The sequence below is a fragment of the Vigna umbellata genome, chromosome 7, assembly GCF_029865625.1.
Source record: "Vigna umbellata cultivar VRB3 chromosome 7, Vumbellata_1.0, whole genome shotgun sequence".
NCBI classification, from domain to species: Eukaryota; Viridiplantae; Streptophyta; class Magnoliopsida; order Fabales; family Fabaceae; genus Vigna; species Vigna umbellata.
Genome location: NC_142171.1, coordinates 19,761,144 through 19,782,992, shown reverse-complemented (window position 1 = coordinate 19,782,992; position 21,849 = coordinate 19,761,144). Strand labels below are relative to the sequence as shown.

The following is a 21,849-nucleotide window of genomic DNA, read 5'->3' as shown; positions in this document are numbered from 1 at the left end:
ATAATGATACGATTAGTTTACTAAAAAACAAAAAAACTTTGGATAATGTGATACTATTTTAAAAATAAATTTTAAATCTAATTTAAAGTGATATATATTAAAACTATCTTATTTATAATTTTGAGATGAGATTCCAACAATATAAACACTATTTTTTTTATTAATATAATATCTCCAATAATTCTTTTTTACTCTTATATTAATCCAATATAATCTACTAATGATATTTTAATTTTTCCTTTTTAGTCTCTTTCAAACTTGTTGAATTTATCAAAAAATAAAATAAAAATATAAAAAATCGACTTTGGCACTTTTTACCTGTTATACATTGTATTTATGTATGTTAGAAGTCCCACATCGACTAGAAATAAGGTCAATTTTTAGTTTATAAGTGAGTGCAAACCTCACCCTACAAATTAGTTTTGTGAGGTTGAATTAGGTTTAAAGTTCACTTCTAACATGATCTTAGTGAATTCTAAGTGAACATTCTATTTCTTCTGCTAATACAAATTATTTTACAAGGTGAACAAATAATAACTTTATGCATAAAATTACAATTAACGATTAAACTTTTTCACCATATATATTTATCATATTTAAATTTAAACTTAACTATTATACACAAATTGATCCCCACACGCTTATAAGTTTTGGTGTGGATAATATATTGGAAGGAAGAGGAAATAAAAAAGTTAATAATATGCATAGCATTAGGGAGAACAAAAAGTAGAAGGAAGGACAGAGAAATACATAAAGTGGTTGTTGGCGGTCAGTGTTCCATGCTACGTGCTACCATGACATGTGATCTTCTTCTTTTCTAATATTGTGGCACTTCTTGGACAATATGTAACAATATTCAAATAGAAAACATTCTAACAAGTAATAATGCTATGATTCTTAAAGCAATCTTTTTCTATGTTCTTTTTAAGTATTACATTAGATGATGTCAAAATATGTATTAGATTAGACAAACTTAATACTTGGAAGTTATAGAGTAAAAGATAAGACTTGTTCCGTAGGACGGGTGATAAATTTTAATTTTTAAAGACTATTAAAATTAGATGTTTAAATAATATGGAGAATAAATATTTTATCATTTAAAAAATTCTAAATATATAATATAAAATAACTATTTACATTATTTTATCTAAAATATAAATTTTTTATCTTTTCCAATCTTATCATGATCTTGAGCGTAAATTTTGCGAACAGGTGACAAGATTCTAGCAGTGGCTTGAAGACTCTTATTAATCGAAATTGAATCTCTTGTTATTCAGAGAAGAAATTCACCTACAAAAGACTCTTAGGATTTTTATGAATATAGTGAATATGAATAGTTATTAACATTAGTGCAGATTTGTCACATAAACTCGCATAATATGTTTCAATTTGGTTTTGAAGAATCGAAGTATATAACTATGTTGACATTTTTAAAAATTTCACGAATTTAGAGGTGTCGATTGTAAAATAACCGAAACATATATCACTTTTAGCACTAGTTAATCGAGAACCGAGGTCTAAAGGTGTGCTAAAATTTTCAATTTTTTCAAAAATTGTGCTTTTATTTATTTATTTATCTGAAAACGACATATGGCTTTGGTTGAAAAAAACTGAAGCCATATATCCTTTTTGCATTGGTTGGTAGAGAATCGAGGCCTAAAGGTGCACTAAAACTTTCAAAAAAAAAAGAAAAGGAAAACGTGACAAAAAAAAGAGAGAAAACGTGAAAGAAAAAAATGAAAGAAAAGGCGTGACGCGAGTAATGGAAGGGGGAGGCGTTGTGGGGATTTGGATAGAGAAAACGGTTACGGGCATAATCTGAAAAAAAAAACAGATAGAGGAGGGATTTTTAGTGAAAAAACCTCATTACCAGAGCAGAGCGGAGATAACCTTTCTTCACCTCCACCATCAACTTTAATCCACTCTGGTCGCAATAACTATCCTTCATCTTTTTAAAGAGAAGAGGGGAGTTTCTTCAAGCATCCAATATCACCGAAGAGAAAGAGTTACAAGAAGAACACTTAAGCCACAAGGTAAGCTTTCCTTTCTAAATCTTTACTGCCTGCAAGTGTATATGTAATTCTTGAATAATAGCTTAATAGCTTATGGTTATCGGCTTACATTTGAGTTGATATTGCCTCGTTTGCTTTTTCTCCTCACTTTTTAGTTGGCCGTATAGCCATTGAGATAGTATTTGGGATGTTTTTTTTCATCTTGTTGCATTTGGCTTGGGTCTATAACTTTGTGCGGTTGACCCTCCATTGATTCCCCTTCATACTTCATCTTCTTGGTCCACCACGTTCATCTTCTCCCTCCAACCGAGGTCATATCTTCAACCTACACCTAGAAAATAACACAGGAATCATATATAGGGAGGAAAACATTACTTTCTCCTAATTTCTGTTTCAATTCCTCCTTGACAAAACACACCAAAAACTTCATTCAGTCTTCATCACCCTGTTCTGAGGTTGCTCCGACAATGGCAAGAACGCCAAAACATACTCTTCTATCATTTACATTCTTTAATCCAATAAAATCACAAAAAGAAAGAGCACGAGACAAGGCCCTCTCATAGAATACCTCTTATGTCACTATCATCCTCACCATCACCAACTTTCACTCTCTCTACTCTAGAAACCCATCCCATCTAGTTAACATGAACCATGCCATCAACACCTTCAGCAATTAAAGACCAACATTCCCTTTGCATAACCCAAACTTGCAAATTGATATTCCGAAACCCACCATCATATTGTGAATCCTAGACAGGATAATGGCGTGAGGGAGAGAAGAAGAGGTCTTTGTGCGATTCAGGAGGGATTGAGCAGTAGGGAAAGGGCTCTTTCCGATTGGATGCATCGGCGATGGTTGGCTTCGTCGATGGTAGGGAGAACGCGTCCCAGGGACTGAGACTGTTTCTTTCTTATGCATAAGGGGAAAAGGGGAATATAGGACTTTGACGGTGGCTAGCAATGAGTCTGGCGACGAATGGCATCACCAGCGATACCTTTGGCCGATTGGAAACGGTGTGACAGTGTTGGTTCGGTGAGCAACGGTTATTCCCTCTCGCGCGAAGAGGAGAAGTAAGGGATTTGACCCCTTTCCCTAGGTTGTTTTGTTAAGAGGAAGAGACTCTGAGTCTCGTGGACATTGAGCACAAATGGGGTGGAGGAGACAAACCCCTAAGTTTTCTGAGCTGAGAAGCAAAACCCTTGGGCCATATCCAGATTTTTTTAAAACAAAAAACTCTATTCTCCTTTGCACACACCCGTCTCCATTTCGCACCCCCATTCTGTTTGGGCTTAAGCCCATTCGATTTCTACTAAACCTCACACCCTCATAATTTTTGTTCTTTTTATTTTATTTTGTTTATTTTTTTACTTTTATTTCATTTTTAGATATCTACCATTTAATAATACATGAAAAATACATAAAAACTACAAAAAAGTAATAATATCAAAAATAAGCATTTTAAAAGGTTAAGCACTTGTGTGACTGCTCACATCGTCTTAGTGCTTAATACCTTTCTCTCTCTCTTTTTAGATAAAAAAAAAACAAAAATATTGTTTTAAAGGTATAAGTATTTGTTCGATTGTCCACATCAGCCTATTACTTAACACAATCAATCTAAATAATTAAATAATGATATGAGTGCTCGTGCAATCGTCCGCATCAGCCTAGCACTCAATACGTAACCCTGATTTCTCTTTTGAAGGAGAATACGTAGGAGCAAGTTCAATCCTTATCGGGCTCAAAAAACTAAAATATATTTTGTTTCTTTATAGTTTTATTTTTGGGGATAGTTAAACATTTTGAAAACCACATCACATTTGCGTATGTAGTTAAAGGTACTGCCTTCGGGCAGGCGATGTAGGATGCTAATACCTTCCCTACACATAACTGACTTCCAAACCCAGAATTTGGTTTTTCATAGACCATGCCTTATCCTTTTATGGGTTTTTCGTAGTTTTCCAGAATAAACTATGGTGGCAACTCCAAAATCTCTTTTTCAAACGCGTCTTTATTTGGATTGTCGTCCCATCACGATTCCAGTTGCGACAGATGACGACTCTGTTGGGGACATGTGAGAGTCTGGCCATTTAATTAGATGTGCGAATTTGATGTGGTTTTGCTTTATGGTTTTTCTTCCCTTTTTCTTTATTTATGTTTGATATTTGGAATAATTGCATGTGAGTTGTTTTGATTGTTCTATATTGAACCCTAGGGTAGAAGACATGTTTATATATGTCTAATAATTTTTCTGGTTGTTTTGCAGGTGAGAGTTTGGATGCATTGCATTCTCCCTTCACACACACACATTGTGCATATTATGAGTGGGGCCCTATACCCGGGTCTGAGTGCAACTTAGAAATAGAGGGGTTGTGTAGCGGTGCCACTTGGGACATACTTTCTGTTTGGCTATCGTGTGAACCCCGGCTAGAGTTTGTTCTCTTCATTTGTGTCTTCGCACCTAGTTGATTACTCGACTGTTGTGGAGATGCTATGAAGGGGAACATAGCTCTAGTGACCATTGATCTTTAGGTTCAAGGAACCATCCTTGTGAGATTGCATATACTTGACCTTGAATATGAAGCGTTGAACCTCTATTTGGGCACAAAGGGAGAAATGTATAACCTTGTAACTCTCACACTGTTTGTTCCTTTTGAAAATAACGATTTTGCATTTTCATATTATGCATGTATCATGCATCATTTTCATTCATCATTTGGTAACGTACTTGCTTTAGGGGAAATCACAAGTTTATCTGCTTGATATCATACAAGATGGAAGTTGATGCAAGATCTTATGCTATACAGTAGACCGATTTTGTCATGTTGAGAAAGAAGCCTTGTCTGAAGACTCATGGCGGAAACCTGACAGGGCTGATAAACTTAGGCAAACAGCTAAAGACCAATATTATGACTCCCCGCTCAGATGTTTCACATTTCAGGACTTGTAGTTGGCGCCAACTGTAGAAGAATTTGAGCACATCCTAGGCTTACCACTAAAGGATATCACTCCTTATCAGCATTTGGAGCATCACACCTCTATCCCCACCATTGCTGCCATAATGAAATTACAACCTAAAGAAATTGAAGATAGGTTAACGAGGAACCAAGTGCGCGGACTTACGCAAGGATATCTGGAGCAATATCTACATCATCTAGCTGATAAAGAAGAGTGAGAGATATTTATGGATGTGGTAGCCCTTACTGTGTACGGCGTCGTCTTGTTCCCCAAGATATAAGATTTCATGGACTACACCGCAATATATGTCTTTATGGCGAGAAAGAAAAGATGAGAGAATCCTGTAACCACACTCCTCGCGGATGTTTATGGGACCATGAGTTTTTGTCATGAAAGAAAGGGGAAGAACATTCTTTGTTGTTTTCCGGCACTGTATTTTTGGACGATTGCGCGTGTATTTAAGGGGGTAGTTGATGTCAGGTGTCCATTGGAAGATTTGTCGCACCAAAAGCTTAAAGACAAAGGTGGAAATGAGTGGGCACAATTCTTTGCTGGTTTGAGTTGAGGAAATGTAAAATGGCGCCTTCCTTGGCTTGGGATTAAACCCTCTATCCATCATTGTGGCAATTTTCCCAATATACCCCACATAGGTGCCCGATATTGCATCAATTACAACCTTGTTTTGGTCCAAAGGCAATTCGGACATCCCATGAAAGGGACACCTTCTCCTTAGTATCTCACTGCATTATTATGAAGACGAACATTTCACTGAATTGCTAAGGAAAGTTAGAAGTGTTTGGGAAAGTGTTGTACGATTAGAGAAGGATCTAAGGGTAGGGATGGTAGACGGTAGAGTTAGTTAGCACACCTGGAATGTAGAAAGGGTAAAGGAGATCAAATTGCCTTTCAAGCCGGTCAGTGCTCAGCCGACTAACGAGGGGCAATCCCACGACCTCGGGAATGAGGAGATGAAGTAGTTAAAGGCGGAAATGGAAAAACTGAGAGAGCAAAATGTCAGGTTGGCTAATGAATTACAAAGCGCACAAACGATTTCGTAGATATGAGGAATGCTAAAGAGGAAAAAGCAGGGCTATGAAGAAATTGTTAGAAGCCAGAAGGCCGAAAGAGACTATACATCCTGATTAAAGCAAGATCTTGCAGCTGCAACCATGGAGCTAGCAATGAGGGTTAAGGAGAGGAATGCGACGTTAGAAGAGGGAAAACAATGGAAACACCTCTACGAAGAAGCACAAATTTTGGTTGAAGAAGTGGGGCGTCAGAAGAAGGAGATAGCCATGTCATTTGAGGCAGATTTGAACCATGAACGCTAGAAGCTAGTGGAGGCAGAGGAAAGGCATCAGGCCATGATAAAGCGAATGGAGAATTATATTGAAGAGCAGGAGGTGCGGTGGAGGTTAATGGAGTTTGAAGAAAGGCATCAGGCCTTGATGAAGCGGATGGAGGATCACATCGCGGAACAAGAAAGGGTTGTGAAGCATTGTAAGGAGAGTTTCTCCCATTTGGCTGCTTTAGCAAATGGGGCAATTAAGGATATTCCCAAAATGGTGTTGGATGCTGAAGCGAGTACTCACTTTTGTAGCCCGCCTGAAGAGATAAAGCTTTTTATTAATCATTGTAAATGGCTAGTAGGTGAAATGAAAGCCTTCATCGCTCGAGCTAGGGAATGATGTAAAAAATGAGATACTCGTACTTTGTTCCTTTTAGGCAATGTAATGAACTGAGTTTCTTTAAATGAAAGATGTGGGATGTTTGTTTGGTATCGACTTGTGTTAATTTCCATCAGTAATGTCATTGTGATCCTGTGATTTCAACCTATCACTAGCATGCATCATGTCACTACAAGAAATAATGGATTTATATACAGAAGTTTATATACGGATTTAAATCTGTATATAAAGCAGATATTATATACGGAATTGATATACAGAATTTAGAAAAAATGTTATATACGGTTTCTTATATACGGATGTTTCGTATATAAATTCTGTATATATGGTTGGCACGTCATAGTGGGAAAATTACCCAAGGATGGAATCCGTATATAAGTGGTATTATCTGTTTGTAATTAGAGGCAGGTGTTACATGCGAATATTATATACGGATCAGAGAAATAATTATTTTAAAAAAATATATTTCTGATTAAGGGGAAGCTGGGTGTCATTTCTCAACCTCGAGCTTTCCTCTCTTTGTTGAACCCTGGACATTTCTTCTCTGTCGAACCATCACGCTTTACTTTCTCTTTCGAACCATCTTCGGTCTCAGTTCGGTGTCCTCCTGTGGAGCCATCTTCGGTGTGGGTGTTGGTCTTTGGAGTCGTCTTCGGTGTGGGTGTAGATCGTGCTTTGGTTCTTCGTCGCCTCTCTCTGTCTATTATTGTGACCTTCATCAATCCTTCATCAAGCACTGTGGTTGGGGCTCATTGTTGGGTGCGGTGTCGTAGTTCGGCGTTGAGTAGCTTAATCGGGTAAGTAAATCAAACCCTAATGCTTAGTAAATTTGGTTCTTCTCTGGCCATTCTTGTCATCAAGCGATTGTCATCAATCATAGGCTTAATCTCGCACTCTTCCAGTTGCAGAGGAACCCTAGGACTGTTGTTCTCGCACTCCGATTTTGGATCGCCGTCATTCAGTCTCAGTAACTGTGGTAAGTCCAGAATGTTGTTCCTTTAATATATATCTTTATTTCTTTGGTGTGTAGTGGTTTAATGTTGCGGTTATTCACAGAGAAGAAGAAGTTAGAATGTCTAAGCATCTTTTAGTGTTCGATGTTGTAGATATGCTGAATTGCTGATTGTTGTGGTAAGTAAATTTTGTTCATTCCTAAGTGATTTCATTTGTAAAAGGAGAAAATCCTAAACCTTTGTTCTTTGGTTTTTCGGGCACAAAATGGGGTTTGGTTTGGTTGGTGTGCTGTGGAATACTTTGGTGCATTGTTAGGACATTGAGTGAACATTAAGAGGCGTGTTAAGGTATGTTTACGCAATCTTTAAGGACTATAACATATAATTTATATTATTAATTATATATGTTTTATATGGTTTTCTCTGGTTGAATTTGTGTGATATAGGACTGCAAAGGATTCGAAGGGTAAGATAAGTGGAGGAAGCTTTTGGGATTCAAAAAGGAAAGTACCACAAAAGGGTAAGTAGTTATTACGTTTTGTTTAATGAGTAAATAGCTATTCTATTCAGTTTAATGGTTTTGATGTGATTACCATATACATTGTTAATTGAGAAGCCATAAGTTAAAATACTCTAGCTTTACATACCTAATCTACATCAGGTGACTGCTACACAAAAGATTGTCCTCTGCTAATTTTATAAACAAATAAAAACCAAGGAAGGAAAAAAAAATTAAAACTAAAAGCCATTGGCAATTCTCACTACTTGAATGCCCCTTTGCAAGAAATCAAATACAATTTGAAGGGTCAAAGAATATATGTTTAGAACCATTTACATTTCACAACTCCCTTTGCTTCAATCTCTGTCTGAGGTGTATTAGTTTTCCTTGGACCTGTTTAGGTATATCATCATCAGATAAGCCAATTTCAATCCCTTCTACTTGTTTTCTCTGTATAATATCATGGTACATTGGAAGAAACCGAGTTTGGAAAGACCTATAGGAGAAATAGGGTAGCAACACACACAACAACCAAAAGGGTTACTAGCCAATAGAGACCACTGGGAGCACATGCTTCTACAAAAACCCTGTAAGATGTTGTGGATATTGCTGCAGATAAGTAACCATAGACCAACACAAATACATACCAGAAAGCGATGCTGCCCCATATAAAAAAATGTTGTATCCAAGTAAAGTAATTTATGGATATTGCCATTTGGCAATTCACAGTCCACACCACACATGTATACATTGTCACCCCAAGTATTTCAAAATCAACCACTTTACCATCTCTTCTGAAGGCTTGATTGAACACAAAATTAGTGGTTAAGAAGAATATCAGTAAAGAACTAAGGACTCCATTCAACATCCACCCTAGAATCCGAGGCCAGCTGAACAGGGTGTCTTGTACTCCCTCTAGATATAGAAAGGGATATTGTAAGACAGACCGTTTGATTATTGATTAGCGTAGAATCTTGGCTTTCAACCAATCTTTATTTAAAATCAAGAGCCAAAAAAGAAATTCAGTACACATGTCAGCCACACAATAGCATCAAAACTTTACAGAGTAATGTGTTAGCTAGATTTCATCCTAAAATCAATGTTGCTATACAACCATTATAGTTCCACCATAATGCTTAAAATCACTGCTGCAAACCCCTTACGGCAGAACCAAGACTTTTACAAAAAGAAGTAATAAATATAAACTTTTGTGTGAACACAATTAATCAAAAAAGGTCAAAGATAAACTGGTAATATAAACAGCCTAGAGAAAAAATGCAAAATTTAAAAGAAAAATGTCTTCTAAGAAGAAGAATTGTATATGTCTACGTGTTGCTTCTTCAAGAACCTTTAAAAGCAAAATTTAAAGAAATAAAAGGCAATATATATAGTACCTTTAGGCAAAGTTTGGCAGAAAATCCTGATCAAAAACACCTAGAGCGATAACTGGAAGTGAAGTGAAGAAGACATTGTAAAGTGACATGTACCAATCATTGTAAGTAGCTTGACCAGAGAAAGAAGCATACGCCTCAAACCAAAAAAGGGTAAATCCAAATGCAATGTTTTTATAAAAAAAATCATTGGTAATATAAACTATATTATATATTCCTATATTTTTATAGAAAAAATCATTGGTAAATCCAAAATCATAAAAATTATATATTCCTATATTTTAATGAAACATTTTACTCTTTGACACCATTCACCATTGTTAAAGAATTTTTAGCAGTTTTCTCATAATAAAATAGAATAGATGGATGTTATTTGGATCATAGGAGTATTCTTTACATCAGCCATTTCTCACAAAAATAGTTTAACCAATTGCAACCATATTTGATGAGACTAGTTTTAGTTTATCTAATTTCTTTGAAGCTTACTGGAATAAAAAATAGCAGAGAAAAAACTTACCTTACTAGTAGTGTTTATTTTAAATGTTAATCATTTGATGTCATGAGTTAACTTCTCTTTTTTGTTTTGTATAGTTATTCCTTGCTTGTTAACTGTAATAGATCCTTATAGGTCATGGTATATAATCTTTGGTGATAACGAATTCTCATTTACACTATCAATTTCATTTCATAAAAATATTTTTAAAATGGGAATAAAATAAACAAGTTTTAGTTTTAGATGATAAATTATTCGGGGAAAAGAATATACACAAAAACGATAATATGATAATATAAAAAAATTGCAAAAATATTACTCATATTTTCAGAAACCTTTGGTTTTAATTATCCGGTAACGTGATTTGATTCTGAATAAGATGAATACAATGACTATAGGGGCAGGTATTGATGGTTTTGAATTTTCATGTAACATACATACACTTACATGCTTCTTTAAATATAGTACATTGCTCTGCTTGAGTTTCAGAGTTTTGATGTTCAATTGCTTTGTCCTGGTTTCTACTTCTCTTTAAGATTAATCAATGGTTGTTTTGCACAAGCTTATAGCATATGGTGATGTATTTATTAATGTAGCTGTTTTCCTTTCATCTTTGGTCAGGTTTTATTTTTGCCATTTTTTTTGTTTAAAACTGTCAAAATGGTTAAACTGTTATTAAACCATTAAAACATTTAAAAATAAGTTTCTAAAGACTGCTAAGTAAATAAGAACAGAGATCAGATCAATAGCTAAATAGGAAAAAAGAAATCCTCTTGAACAAATGGCTAAATCTGAAATACAAGTTTGATCTGATGATTGAATAAGTTGCTTTTTATCCACAAATCCATTGATTTCCCTCCTAATATTATTTAGAGAGCGAAATTAGTTTGAAAACTATCAAATGCATTCAAATATTAAACAAAAAAATCAATCTTATGTTAAATGTTATTACAATGAATTTTATAATTAATTTTGTAAATCCTAAAATTAACTTGAAATAGTAATAGTTCAAACATTTTTTAACTAATTGTTTCACTCAAAATATACTTTTTTTTAAGTGACAATGATCATATGAACTCTGTCATATCATTTGTTGAGTCACTGTTTTTTGCTAAACAACTCTGATTAACTTCAAGAGCATTTATAAACAACTGATGAAGATAAGTGTTTGTTTAGTGGTCATGCAAGATCTCAACCATTAGTTTATTATTAAGTAATCGAGGATAATATTATGGACAGTGTAATGTTTTTAACAGTATTGGTGGGGACTGGAATCTGCATGGCCTTGGTAATATTATAGCATTTTGATTTCATTTTGGGGTTTGTCTTGTGACCAAGGTAGCTGATCCTTTCAGCAGTGAAGAAGATGCCTTTAGCATCCATCATTTTCTTGTGTTTCTTATTACTTATGGGTGTCCAGTACACGCATTCACTGTCCCTCATTTCTGAATCAATAATAGGGAGATATATGATTCCATATCTTGTGTTTCTTATCACTTCCTTTGCCACTACCATTTCCACCCTTTTTTTTACTATTCACTTCAAATTTTATTACAGATGAGAGGAGAAACCATCTACTTCAATCTTTTTTAGTTCGAAAGTAGTCACTATAATACTAAAAGTTCAACTCCTCACTCCTTTAAACATGCACTGTTCCCACACTAATATCTACCCCAATATCTTCAAATTTTCATAGTATTACACAGATGCACAATAAACATGAAAAACAGGTTCTAAATTAAACAAACTAGTCTTCATTTATTCATCCGTTCCTTGGTGGAGAGCTAAGTTTGTGATTTACCAACCTCGTCCACTGCCACTGCTAATGACACATGTTTCTGTCCTTCTGCTAAAGAAGAAGAACCTGTTATTCTCCTCCACTTTTTTTTATCAATATTTCAACCTCATTCCTAAAGAAGAACCTCAATAAAATATTACTGTTTAATTAGAAAAAAAACAAAACACATGGGGGAATAGTTTTTATTATTACTTTGTATATTTAAAGACTTATATAATGAAAATTGTCCATTATATGATGAGATTTTGAAATATTTGATTAATTTAAACTTGAAGTATTTGACTTGTTTGAACTTCAACTTCAAGTACAATTTAGTGCATAACACAATTAGTCCATGAACTGTTGTTCAAGCATGGAATGTTGTTCAGACATAGAACTTGTGTTTGTAATCAAACCTTCGCATGCAAAGCATTGATATAGAGGAAATAAAAGTAGGCTTTTTTTTTCTCGGTCCAGAAAAAAGCCACCTTGAAAGCTCTTATATACTTTAGATACCCACTCTATAGTATAGCTTGGATTAAAGTAAAGACTATAACTTTTTCTGTACAGTTCAAGAAGTCATAATTTCTTGTTAGGTGATTAAATTTAAACAAATTCATATTACAATATAAATATAAATATAAATATAGAATAATTGTTGTTAGGTAATTTTTTGTTACATTTTAAATAATTTCACGTGCCAATTTTGGCATGGATTTTCCTATTCCTAATATTCTTTGGGTTTTACTTAGTGGAATGTTGTTAAAATGTTTCCCATTGATAGAAAAGTAGTTGAAATTCGCCTCCCCTCCAATACTTTGTTATAAATTGATATGCCATGTTTCTTTTGTAGTTGCACTCGGTACCAGCAATCCAGTATAGAACAAGTCATTTTGACAATCAACCAAAGCTCCTAGTAAGACCTAAACCTTCAAATAATTGTCCTTTTCCAAATGTATGCTTATGCAACTGTATGTAACATATTAGGAGGGTTGTTTAGTTCTTTAAATGTTGATTTTTTAATTAAAATTATTTAGCTAAACAATTAAACACATCAAGCACTATCTACTGTAATTTGATATTTCTTTAACTATGCTAGGTTGTAGTGAAAGTTATAGCTCAACTTGTAGGTTGGCCAATATCCTTCTATCTTGAAAGCTTAAAACAATATTGTACATAGTGATTAATATAAAACAATAACATTGTACATAGTGATTTACATGTACAAAACAAGTATTAAGATAGAGACATGTTGAAAAACATTCTAAGATATTGTGCAGAGAAGAGGACCTAAATTAATTTAGGTTATTGTTTAGGAAGCCATTTGATAGGGCACGTGTCCTACTATGGAGACGTGTATTAACCATTGGCTAATTGTTTTGTAATCGATTTATGTACAGAACATGGATGATGCTCAACCAAATCGTTCATGGATGTACGATAGGTGTCATAGAGGAAGAGGTGCTTTGAAAGAGTCTTTTGTATTGGGTGTTGAAGAGTTTATAAGTAAAGCTTGTGAACAAGAACGTTATCGTAGAGACGGGGGTCTTCGATGTCCATGTTTAAAGTGCGATTGTACAAAGATTCTGCACGAAAGAGTTGTAAAGGTTCACCTTTACAAGAACGATTTCAAGCCTAATTATTTCATTTGGGAGGATCATGGGGAAAGATTGCCAGAAGATCATGTACAAAATCATGAAAGTTCGATGGCTGTAGAGACGGAAGGTGGTCAAATTAACCAATTTCAAACAATGGAAGACATGGTGCATGATGCTCTTAGGCAAAATGAGTCGTGGCAAGCATCTACTTCTAATAACATTGAAGAGGCTCCGAATGAAGAAACACAAAGGTTTTTTAATATTTTGTTGGATGCAAACCAGCCGTTGTATGGAGGAGCATCAGACTCGAAATTATCAATGTGTGTCAGACTATTAGCTTGCAAGTCAAATTGGAATATTCCTAACCAATGCATAGATTTTATTGCAAAAATGGTTATGGATGCAACACCCATCAAATCAGGTTTGCCTAAAACATACTACGATGCAAAAAAGTGTGTATCAAAGTTGGGATTACAATCGCAGAGGATTAATTGTTGCGTGGATGGTTGCATGCTCTTCTATGATAATGAATATGGTAAGAATGATGGCGCGTTGCTTGAATGCAAATTTTGTGGAAAGCCAAGATATCAACCACGTAACACGGGAGCAACTACTAGCAAAAAAGTTCCTATGAAATCAATGTTCTATTTGCCATTAATTCCCAGACTACAAAGAATGTATGCCTCAACACAAACGGCAGGACAAATGACATGGCACTATCAGAACATGTCGACGAATGGTGTTTTGCGTCATCCATGCGATGGAGAGGCTTGGAAGCACTTTGATAGAGTATATCCTGACTTTGGTATCGAGCCACGCAATGTTCGACTCGGTTTATGCTCTGACGGTTTTAACCCATATGTACAGGCATCAAATATACCATATTCATGTTGGCCAGTTATTGTCACTCCTTATAATCTTCCTCCAGAAATGTGCATGTCTAAACCTTACATGTTCTTAACATGTCTCATTCCCGGGCCATTCAATCCAAAGGTTGGCATAGATGTGTACTTAGAGCCCTTGATAGACGAATTGAAGAAGCTGTGGACGGGTGTGATAACATATGATATTTCAAGGAAACAAAACTTTATTTTGAGGGCCATGCTAATGTGGACAATTAATGATTTTCCTGCTTATGGTATGTTGTCCGGCTGGAGCACTCATGGTAAACTGGCATGCCCACATTGCATGGAGCATACCAAGGCTTTTAGATTATATCATGGGGCAAAAAATTCATGGTTTGACTCTCATCGGAGGTTTTTACCGAAAGACCATGCTTTTAGGAGGAATAGGAATGCTTTCAAGAAGGGGGAAGTGGAGATGGATGACGCACCACCATATCTTACAGGACCAGAAGTTTGGAATAGAATCAATGGTTATCCTAAAATAACTGAAAATGGTGCACCAAGAATTGATGGATACGGTGAGTGGCATAATTGGACGAAAAAAAGCATCTTTTGGGATCTACCCTATTGGAAGGATAATTTGTTAAGGCATAATCTTGACTTCATGCACATTGAAAAAAATTTCTTTGACAACATCTTTAATACTGTGATGAATGTTGCGGGGAAGACAAAAGACAATGACAAGGCCCGAATGGATATAGGTTTGTACTGTAGACGAAAAGATTTGGAGCTAAAAATTCATAGCAATGGAAACATGTATAAGCCAAAAGCAAATTATACACTATCAACAGACCAAATAAAACAAGTCTGTCATTGGGTAAAAGGTCTTAGGATGCCTCATGGATATTCTTCTAACTTGTCAAGGTGTGTTGATGTGAATAGGGGAAAGCTCATTGGGATGAAAAGTCATGATTGCCATGTGTTTATGGAATGCTTACTTCCTATAGCGTTTAGTTCTTTACCGGCTCATGTTCTGAATCCCATTACAGAGATAAGTCATTTCTTTAGAGATTTGTGTTCTACAACATTGAACAAGGATGACCTGGCGAAGATGGAAGAAAACATTCCCATCATTCTGTGCAAGATGGAGAGAATATTTCCTCCCTCATTCTTTGATTCTATGGAACATCTCCCTATCCATCTTCCATATGAGGCACGACTTGGTGGACCAGTCCACTATAGGTGGATGTACCCATTTGAAAGGTACCCATATGACATGTTATTGTTCAATTTACCAGGCATAATTCAAAAACCCTAACACATCAATTTCAAATTTGTAGGTTCATGGGATATGCTAAACGTTCAGTAAAGAATAAGGCTAGGGTTGAAGGATCTATTTGCGCATCATACTTGCACAGAGAAACAACTCATTTTTGTTCCCACTATTTCAAAAACTTCATGTTAACACCACAAAGCAATAGAAATGAAGTAGACATTGAAATAGAAAGCTTTACGACAACATTATCAGTGTTTAACCAACCTGGCCGTCATTCTGGAAGGGAATCAACACATTGGTTAAGTGATGAAGAATTGAGATCAGCTCATGTTCATGTATTGATCAATTGCAATGAAGTTGAACCTTACCTTCAGTAAGCCTCCAAAATAAATTATATTTCCCAATTCTTTCATTTGATATAATTAATTTTCTTTGATCTAATCTGGACGTACATGTTGACAGCTCATTCTTACATGTCTATCAACTATCTGAGTCAAACAGTTCGACATACGTACATGCTAATTTCCCCTTGTGGTTCAGGCAAAAAGTATGACTTCCTATCAATCTTACACATTCATTTCTTCCTTAATTTTTTAAGATTACATTGTTGAATAGTTTCATATCATGAATGGTTGTAGGTTCATAACGATCCTTTAAGTGTGAGAAACCAACATCTTAGAGATTTATCACTTGGTCCTTTAAGGTGTGTAAAGGAATGGCACACCTTCTTTGCTAATGGATACAAATTTCATACCCATGCATGGAGTCAGGGCAAGAGGACAATAAATAGTGGGGTTCATGTTAAAGGGCTAACAGAAGGAGGTCAAGATGATTTTTATGGTGTCATTAAACACATCTATGAGTTGGAATACAATTCAACAACCACTGAAAAGAAAATTGTATTATTTTATTGTGATTGGTTTGATCCATCGAGAGTAGGTACAAGGGTGGATTCAAAGTATGGCATTGTGGATATTCGAATGGATAAAAGATATGTGTTGTTTGATCCTTTTATCATTGCACATAATGTACAACAAGTGTATTATGTACCATATCCTACATCACGCACGGACAAACGAGGTTGGTGTGTTGTGATAAAAACGAAGCCTAGAGGTCGCATTGATTCTAATGATGTAGAAGCCGATGTGCCATACCAAGTGGAGGAAATGTCACATGTTAATGACATCATTGAAGTTGAAGAAGTAGTCCGATTACAAGATGTAGAAGCTGGTCTTGAAGAAGTTGACCCTAACAATATTTCATCATTGCAAGGGCAAATAGATGAAGATACAACGGAATCAGAAGAATACAATGCAGAAGGACAGGGTGAAGATGACAATGAAGATGAATTTCATAGTTCTAGCACTGAATAGAGTTAGGGTGTATTGCTCCTTATTTTTGTCGCTTTATTATAATGATGTCCACAATCTTAAGAGTTAGGGTGTATTGCTCATTATTTATTTAACTTTATTAATTTAGAAAGTGTTTGATAGAAACAGTAAAACAGTAAAAACAAAAAAAAAAAATTAAATTACAGCAGTAAATAATAACAGTACAAACAGTAAGTACAGAATTTTCAAAATCAGTAAAACAGTAACAACAACATACATAAAACAAAAATACAGAAAACAGTAAATACAGAAAACGGTAAATTTGGAAAACAGTAAAAGGACCAATTTGAATTTTATTCTCCACAACATAAGCAAGGTGCACATCATTACATTCCACTGTATTCTTTCTCAAAAACACTAAAGAAGAGTCAAATTTAAATGCTAGAAAAGGTCCCTCATGGACTAAATGCTCATGAAATTTTAAGAAGAAGAAAGTTGATGACTTCTTACCAATCAAGGTTGCTTTTCACGTATCTACTTCCCACTAAATTACTTCTTCATCTTCAAACAATTAATTATATGCTTACCATTCCAGCCATGATATCAACTCTTTGGTTCGGGTTTTAAGTCCATTACGAATTGTGGGGGGGGGGGGGGGGGGGGGGGGTTTGATGGTTGTTTTTGTATAGAAAATTAAATTTTTGTTGTGAAATGCAAATGACGAAATTAAAAATTAAACACAACCGAATAAAATTAAAAACATTGAATTGCATGAAAACATCAAACTAATTCTGTAACAGATAAAAATTCATACAGAGCTACACAGTGAAATTTTAACACTTAAATCTTAGACAGAAAATGCACAAGGTTTTAAAAGTATATGTTCAAGGTTTGAATTGCAAATTAAAAAGCTTGGTTACACAGTTAAAAACAACAAAACATTACAAAATGCACAATTGACCAAGATTTGAATTAAAATACAGAAACAGTAAACGCGTAGAAAACATACAGTTACGGAAATTAAATTTTTAAAGTGAAATTGCTTCTAAAAATCATCTAAATGCCGTGACATAATTGCTTTGGTTTTATTAAAAGGAAAGATGCAAATGGGACATCCAAAACCGTGACCTTCTTACATCCATATCAACTTCATTTTACAATAAAACATTTGAATTCCACTTACATTTTTTTGTCTTTTTCTTAAATGAAAAGCAAATCTCCACATGCACACCCTTCTAGCTACGGTACTCGTTCTCCAAAACAACAAATTACAATTCAATGCAAGAAAAGGTTCCACATAATGCTAATGAAATTTTTTTAGAAGAAAATCATTGGATTACTTACAAGAGAAAGAAGGTTTTGCACGTACATAACACTATTCTTCTCAATAATTAATGATCATTCAAGAAACAAGAAGAGTTCAAAACAAAACAAAGATGCTGGAAATTAATTTTTAACTGAGAGCTTCATTAGCTACACATTCAAAACAAGTCATCTACTTCTTCTCCTTTCAACGTTTTTATCACTTTTTCTTTGCTTTCTTTTCACTTTTACAACAACAAAATAACATGAAACAAGACTTTATTCTCTCCTCTAGAACAACCGTGAACATTCAAGCTTTAAACAAGGAGAACATCCAACCAAATTCATCAAAGAAAAACAAAATGAAAGAAGCATAAATAACACTACACAGCCGTGACTTTTATAGCACAAATGAAGAAGAAATGAAGTACTTCAAAATGAAATTACAAGGCTTCAAATTACAATAACAACTAGCACAACATAATATAAGTTACAGTTCATAAAATACACAGCTGAATATGTTACGTGCCTGACCACGTAACTTGCCTCTCACAGTGAACAAACATACTTAACTGAATAAAAACTCTTTATTATTGCAACTTTGGTAATCACAAAACACAACCAATGACTGGGAGCAGGGTCTCCTTCAGTCACACGAGAGCATAACCTCTCTTACAGTACTCGAATAATCAAAAACATACCCTAAGCTCTAGGTGCCTCCTTTATTAATACTAATCACTCCTTCCAGAAAAGGTAGGGAATAATAGTAATTGCCTATTTATTATAATTATCTGGAAAGAATCATTCTATCCTTATTTACTATAGTAATTGCCTATTTATTATAATTATCTGGAAAGAATCATTCTATCCTTATTTACTATATTTATTGTATTTATTACTGTAATACTCTGTTGACGTCCCTTGGGTCCCGCCTGTCCTTCCGCTTGCCAGTTAGACGCTCGTTGTCGTCTTCCTTTGTTCAAGACGCTCGTCCTCACTTAGGACGATCGTCCTCACTCCCTGTTGTCCCGTTCGCTCCGACCGTACGTCCTCGCTCTGCTCGCCCAGGGCGCTCGGCCTCACTCCTTGTTGCCCCGCTCGCTCGGCCTCCCCTCGCTGAGGACGTTCGTCCTCGCCCCTCGTCATCTCCGGCCCAGAACGCTCGTCCGTTACCGTACGATTCCCCTCTTGCTCAGAACGCTCGTCCTCTCCCCTATCCCTCCTATATCTTCTTCTCTCGTACACTCGCCAGGCCCTAACATTACCCACCTCCTGAAGATCAACCTTGCCCTCAAGGTTGAAGTCGGGATATTGATCTTGGATGGTGAGGGCATCTTCCCATGTCGCCCCGTCAGGACCTCCCTCTTGCCATTCGATCAAGACTTCCTGCCGCTCGTCCTCTCCCTGATGCACCTGCCTTCTATCCAAAACTCTGACCGGCCGTGGAGACGGTTCCTCCATCTCTAAGTCTATTGGTAACTCCTGTTCGATCCGGTGGTCCCCTACTGCCTTCTTCAGCTGTGACGCATGGAATACGGGATGTATCCGTGCGGATTCTGGTAATTGCAGCTTAAAAGCGACTGCCCCCACCTGCTGAATGACCAAGAAAGGTCCAAAATAACGAGCGGCCAGTTTAGATTGTACTGTGGTCGACATCGTAGTTTGTCGGTGAGGTCTAATCTTCAGATAGACCCAATCTCCCACCCCTACCTGGGACGGCCTCCTTGCCTTGTCGGCCTGCCTCACCATTAATTCTTGAGCCCTGGCTAGATGGAACTTTAGTTGGTGGAGTGCTTCATCTCTTGTTTGTAACTCCTGATTGACTGCTTCCACTAAGGTTTCCCCCGGAACGAACCTGTGCAGTGAGGGAGGCGGCCTCCCATAGACGGTTTCAAATGGAGTGCATTTGGCCGACTCCTGGTAGCTGGTGTTGTACCAGTATTCCGCCCATGGTAATACGATGCTCCAGCCCTTGGGCTGTTCGGAACAAAAGCATCTTAAATACCCCTCCAAGACCCTGTTGACAACCTCCGTCTGCCCATCAGATTCAGGGTGATAGGCGGTGCTCATCTTTAGTTGAGTGCCTTGTAATTTGAACAACTCCTTCCAAAAATTACTCAAGAACAGTGGATCCCGGTCACTTACTATAGATAGCGGCACTCCATGCAACCGGACGATCTCCTTCACAAAGACTTCGGCTATGGTGCGTGCGGAATAAGGGTGTTTTAAGGGTATGAAATGTCCGTATTTGCTGAGACGGTCCACCACCACTAACACAGCATCATATCCTCTAGACTTGGGTAATTTGACGATAAAATCCATGCTTATCTCCTCCCAAATTGCGTTGGGAATGGGTAACGGTTGCAGCAACCCTTGCGGTGATGAGGTCAAATATTTATGTTGTTGACAGACCAGACAGCTTGCAACGAAGTCGGTCACGGCTTTCTTCATTCCCACCCAATAAAGAGATTGCGCCACCTTGCGGTACGTTCGGTAGACCCCCGAGTGGCCTCCTGTCTGTGTGGTATGGAATTCGGCTATCAATTTGGGCACCCAGGCCGAACGGGCTGACAGCACGAGCCTCCCTTTATAGTGCAAGCGCTCGTTCTCCAGCGTGAACGAAGGGTGGGAGTTGGGGTCTGTCTTCAAATCGTCAATCACATTCCTTAGCTCCTCATCCGCCTCGACTTCTTCCAAGATTTCCCTGAAATCTTGCCAGTACGGGCGAGCAATCACCGTCAATTCCTTCTCTTCCTGCAGTTCATCCTCATCCTTGCGTGATAGGGCGTCCGCCACCTTGTTGGTTACCCCGGATTTGTACACAATCTCAAAGTCGTATGCCAGGAGCTTTGCCAGCCAATTCTGCTGATTCTGAGTGGTGATGCGTTGCTCCAAAAGATACTTCAAACTCCTCTGATCAGTGTGGACCACAAACCGTTGCCCTAGCAGGTACGGCCTCCAGTGTTGTATGGCTAAAACCAGCGCCATTAATTCCTTCTCATATATTGACTTCCCCAACGACCCCTCAGATAGCGCTTTGCTGAAGAAAGCTATGGGCTGCTTCCCTTGCATGAGTACCGCTCCAATTCCCCTTCCGGATGCGTCACACTCAATGTGAAACGGCTGGTCAAAATCAGGCAGAATCAATACAGGAGCAGTCGTGATTGCCTTCTTCAACCTTAACATGGCTTCCTCTGCTTGTTCCGTCCATGCAAACTGCCCCTTCTTAAGAAGGTCGGTCAAGGGTCTGGCAATCTTTCCATAATCCTTTACGAACCTCCTGTAGTATCCCGTCAGTCCCAGAAATCCCCTCAAAGCCTTCACCGTCTTCGGTTTCTCCCACTCCAGCACAGCGCGTACCTTGTCTTCGTCCATCTCTACACCCTTCTCGGATATCCGGTGGCCCAAATAACCTATTTGAGTTCTGCCGAACTCACATTTCTTCCTGTTGGCTACCCATCTATTTGCCACGAGCTCCCTTAGCACCGTCCCCACATGCTCCAAGTGCTCCTCCCAGGTACGGCTATACACCAGTATATCATCAAAGAATACCAGTACGAATTTCCGCAGATAAGGCTGCAATAGTTGGTTCATGGCACTCTGAAAAGTGGCTGGTGCGTTGGTTAGGCCGAACGGCATCACCATGAATTCGTAGTGACCCTGGTGTGTCCGGAAGGCCGTTTTCTCTATGTCGCCTGCTCCCATTCGTATCTGATGATAGCCTGACT

General features: G+C 37.0%; 1 protein-coding gene across 3 annotated transcripts; it reads left to right on the top strand.

Annotated features, from left to right (window-relative positions):
- Window positions 1-563: 563 nt before the first annotated feature.
- Window positions 564-17,452, top strand: LOC124844799 (uncharacterized). Of its 3 annotated transcripts, none has more exons than XM_088094311.1 (11): window positions 564-2,033; window positions 4,818-7,453; window positions 7,565-7,632; window positions 7,713-7,787; window positions 7,926-7,957; window positions 8,056-8,129; window positions 12,623-12,685; window positions 13,170-15,475; window positions 15,553-15,861; window positions 15,951-16,035; window positions 16,127-17,452. In XM_088094311.1, exons 8-11 carry the CDS (start codon window positions 13,173-13,175, stop codon window positions 16,859-16,861), a joined length of 3,432 nt encoding a protein of 1,143 aa, XP_087950437.1. In that variant the 5' UTR covers window positions 564-2,033; window positions 4,818-7,453; window positions 7,565-7,632; window positions 7,713-7,787; window positions 7,926-7,957; window positions 8,056-8,129; window positions 12,623-12,685; window positions 13,170-13,172; the 3' UTR covers window positions 16,862-17,452. The 3 variants fall into 3 exon arrangements, with proteins under 3 accessions (XP_087950437.1, XP_087950435.1, XP_087950436.1); XM_088094309.1 differs by having other exon boundaries at window positions 7,559-7,632; XM_088094310.1 differs by having other exon boundaries at window positions 7,537-7,632.
- Window positions 17,453-21,849: the final 4,397 nt, after the last annotated feature.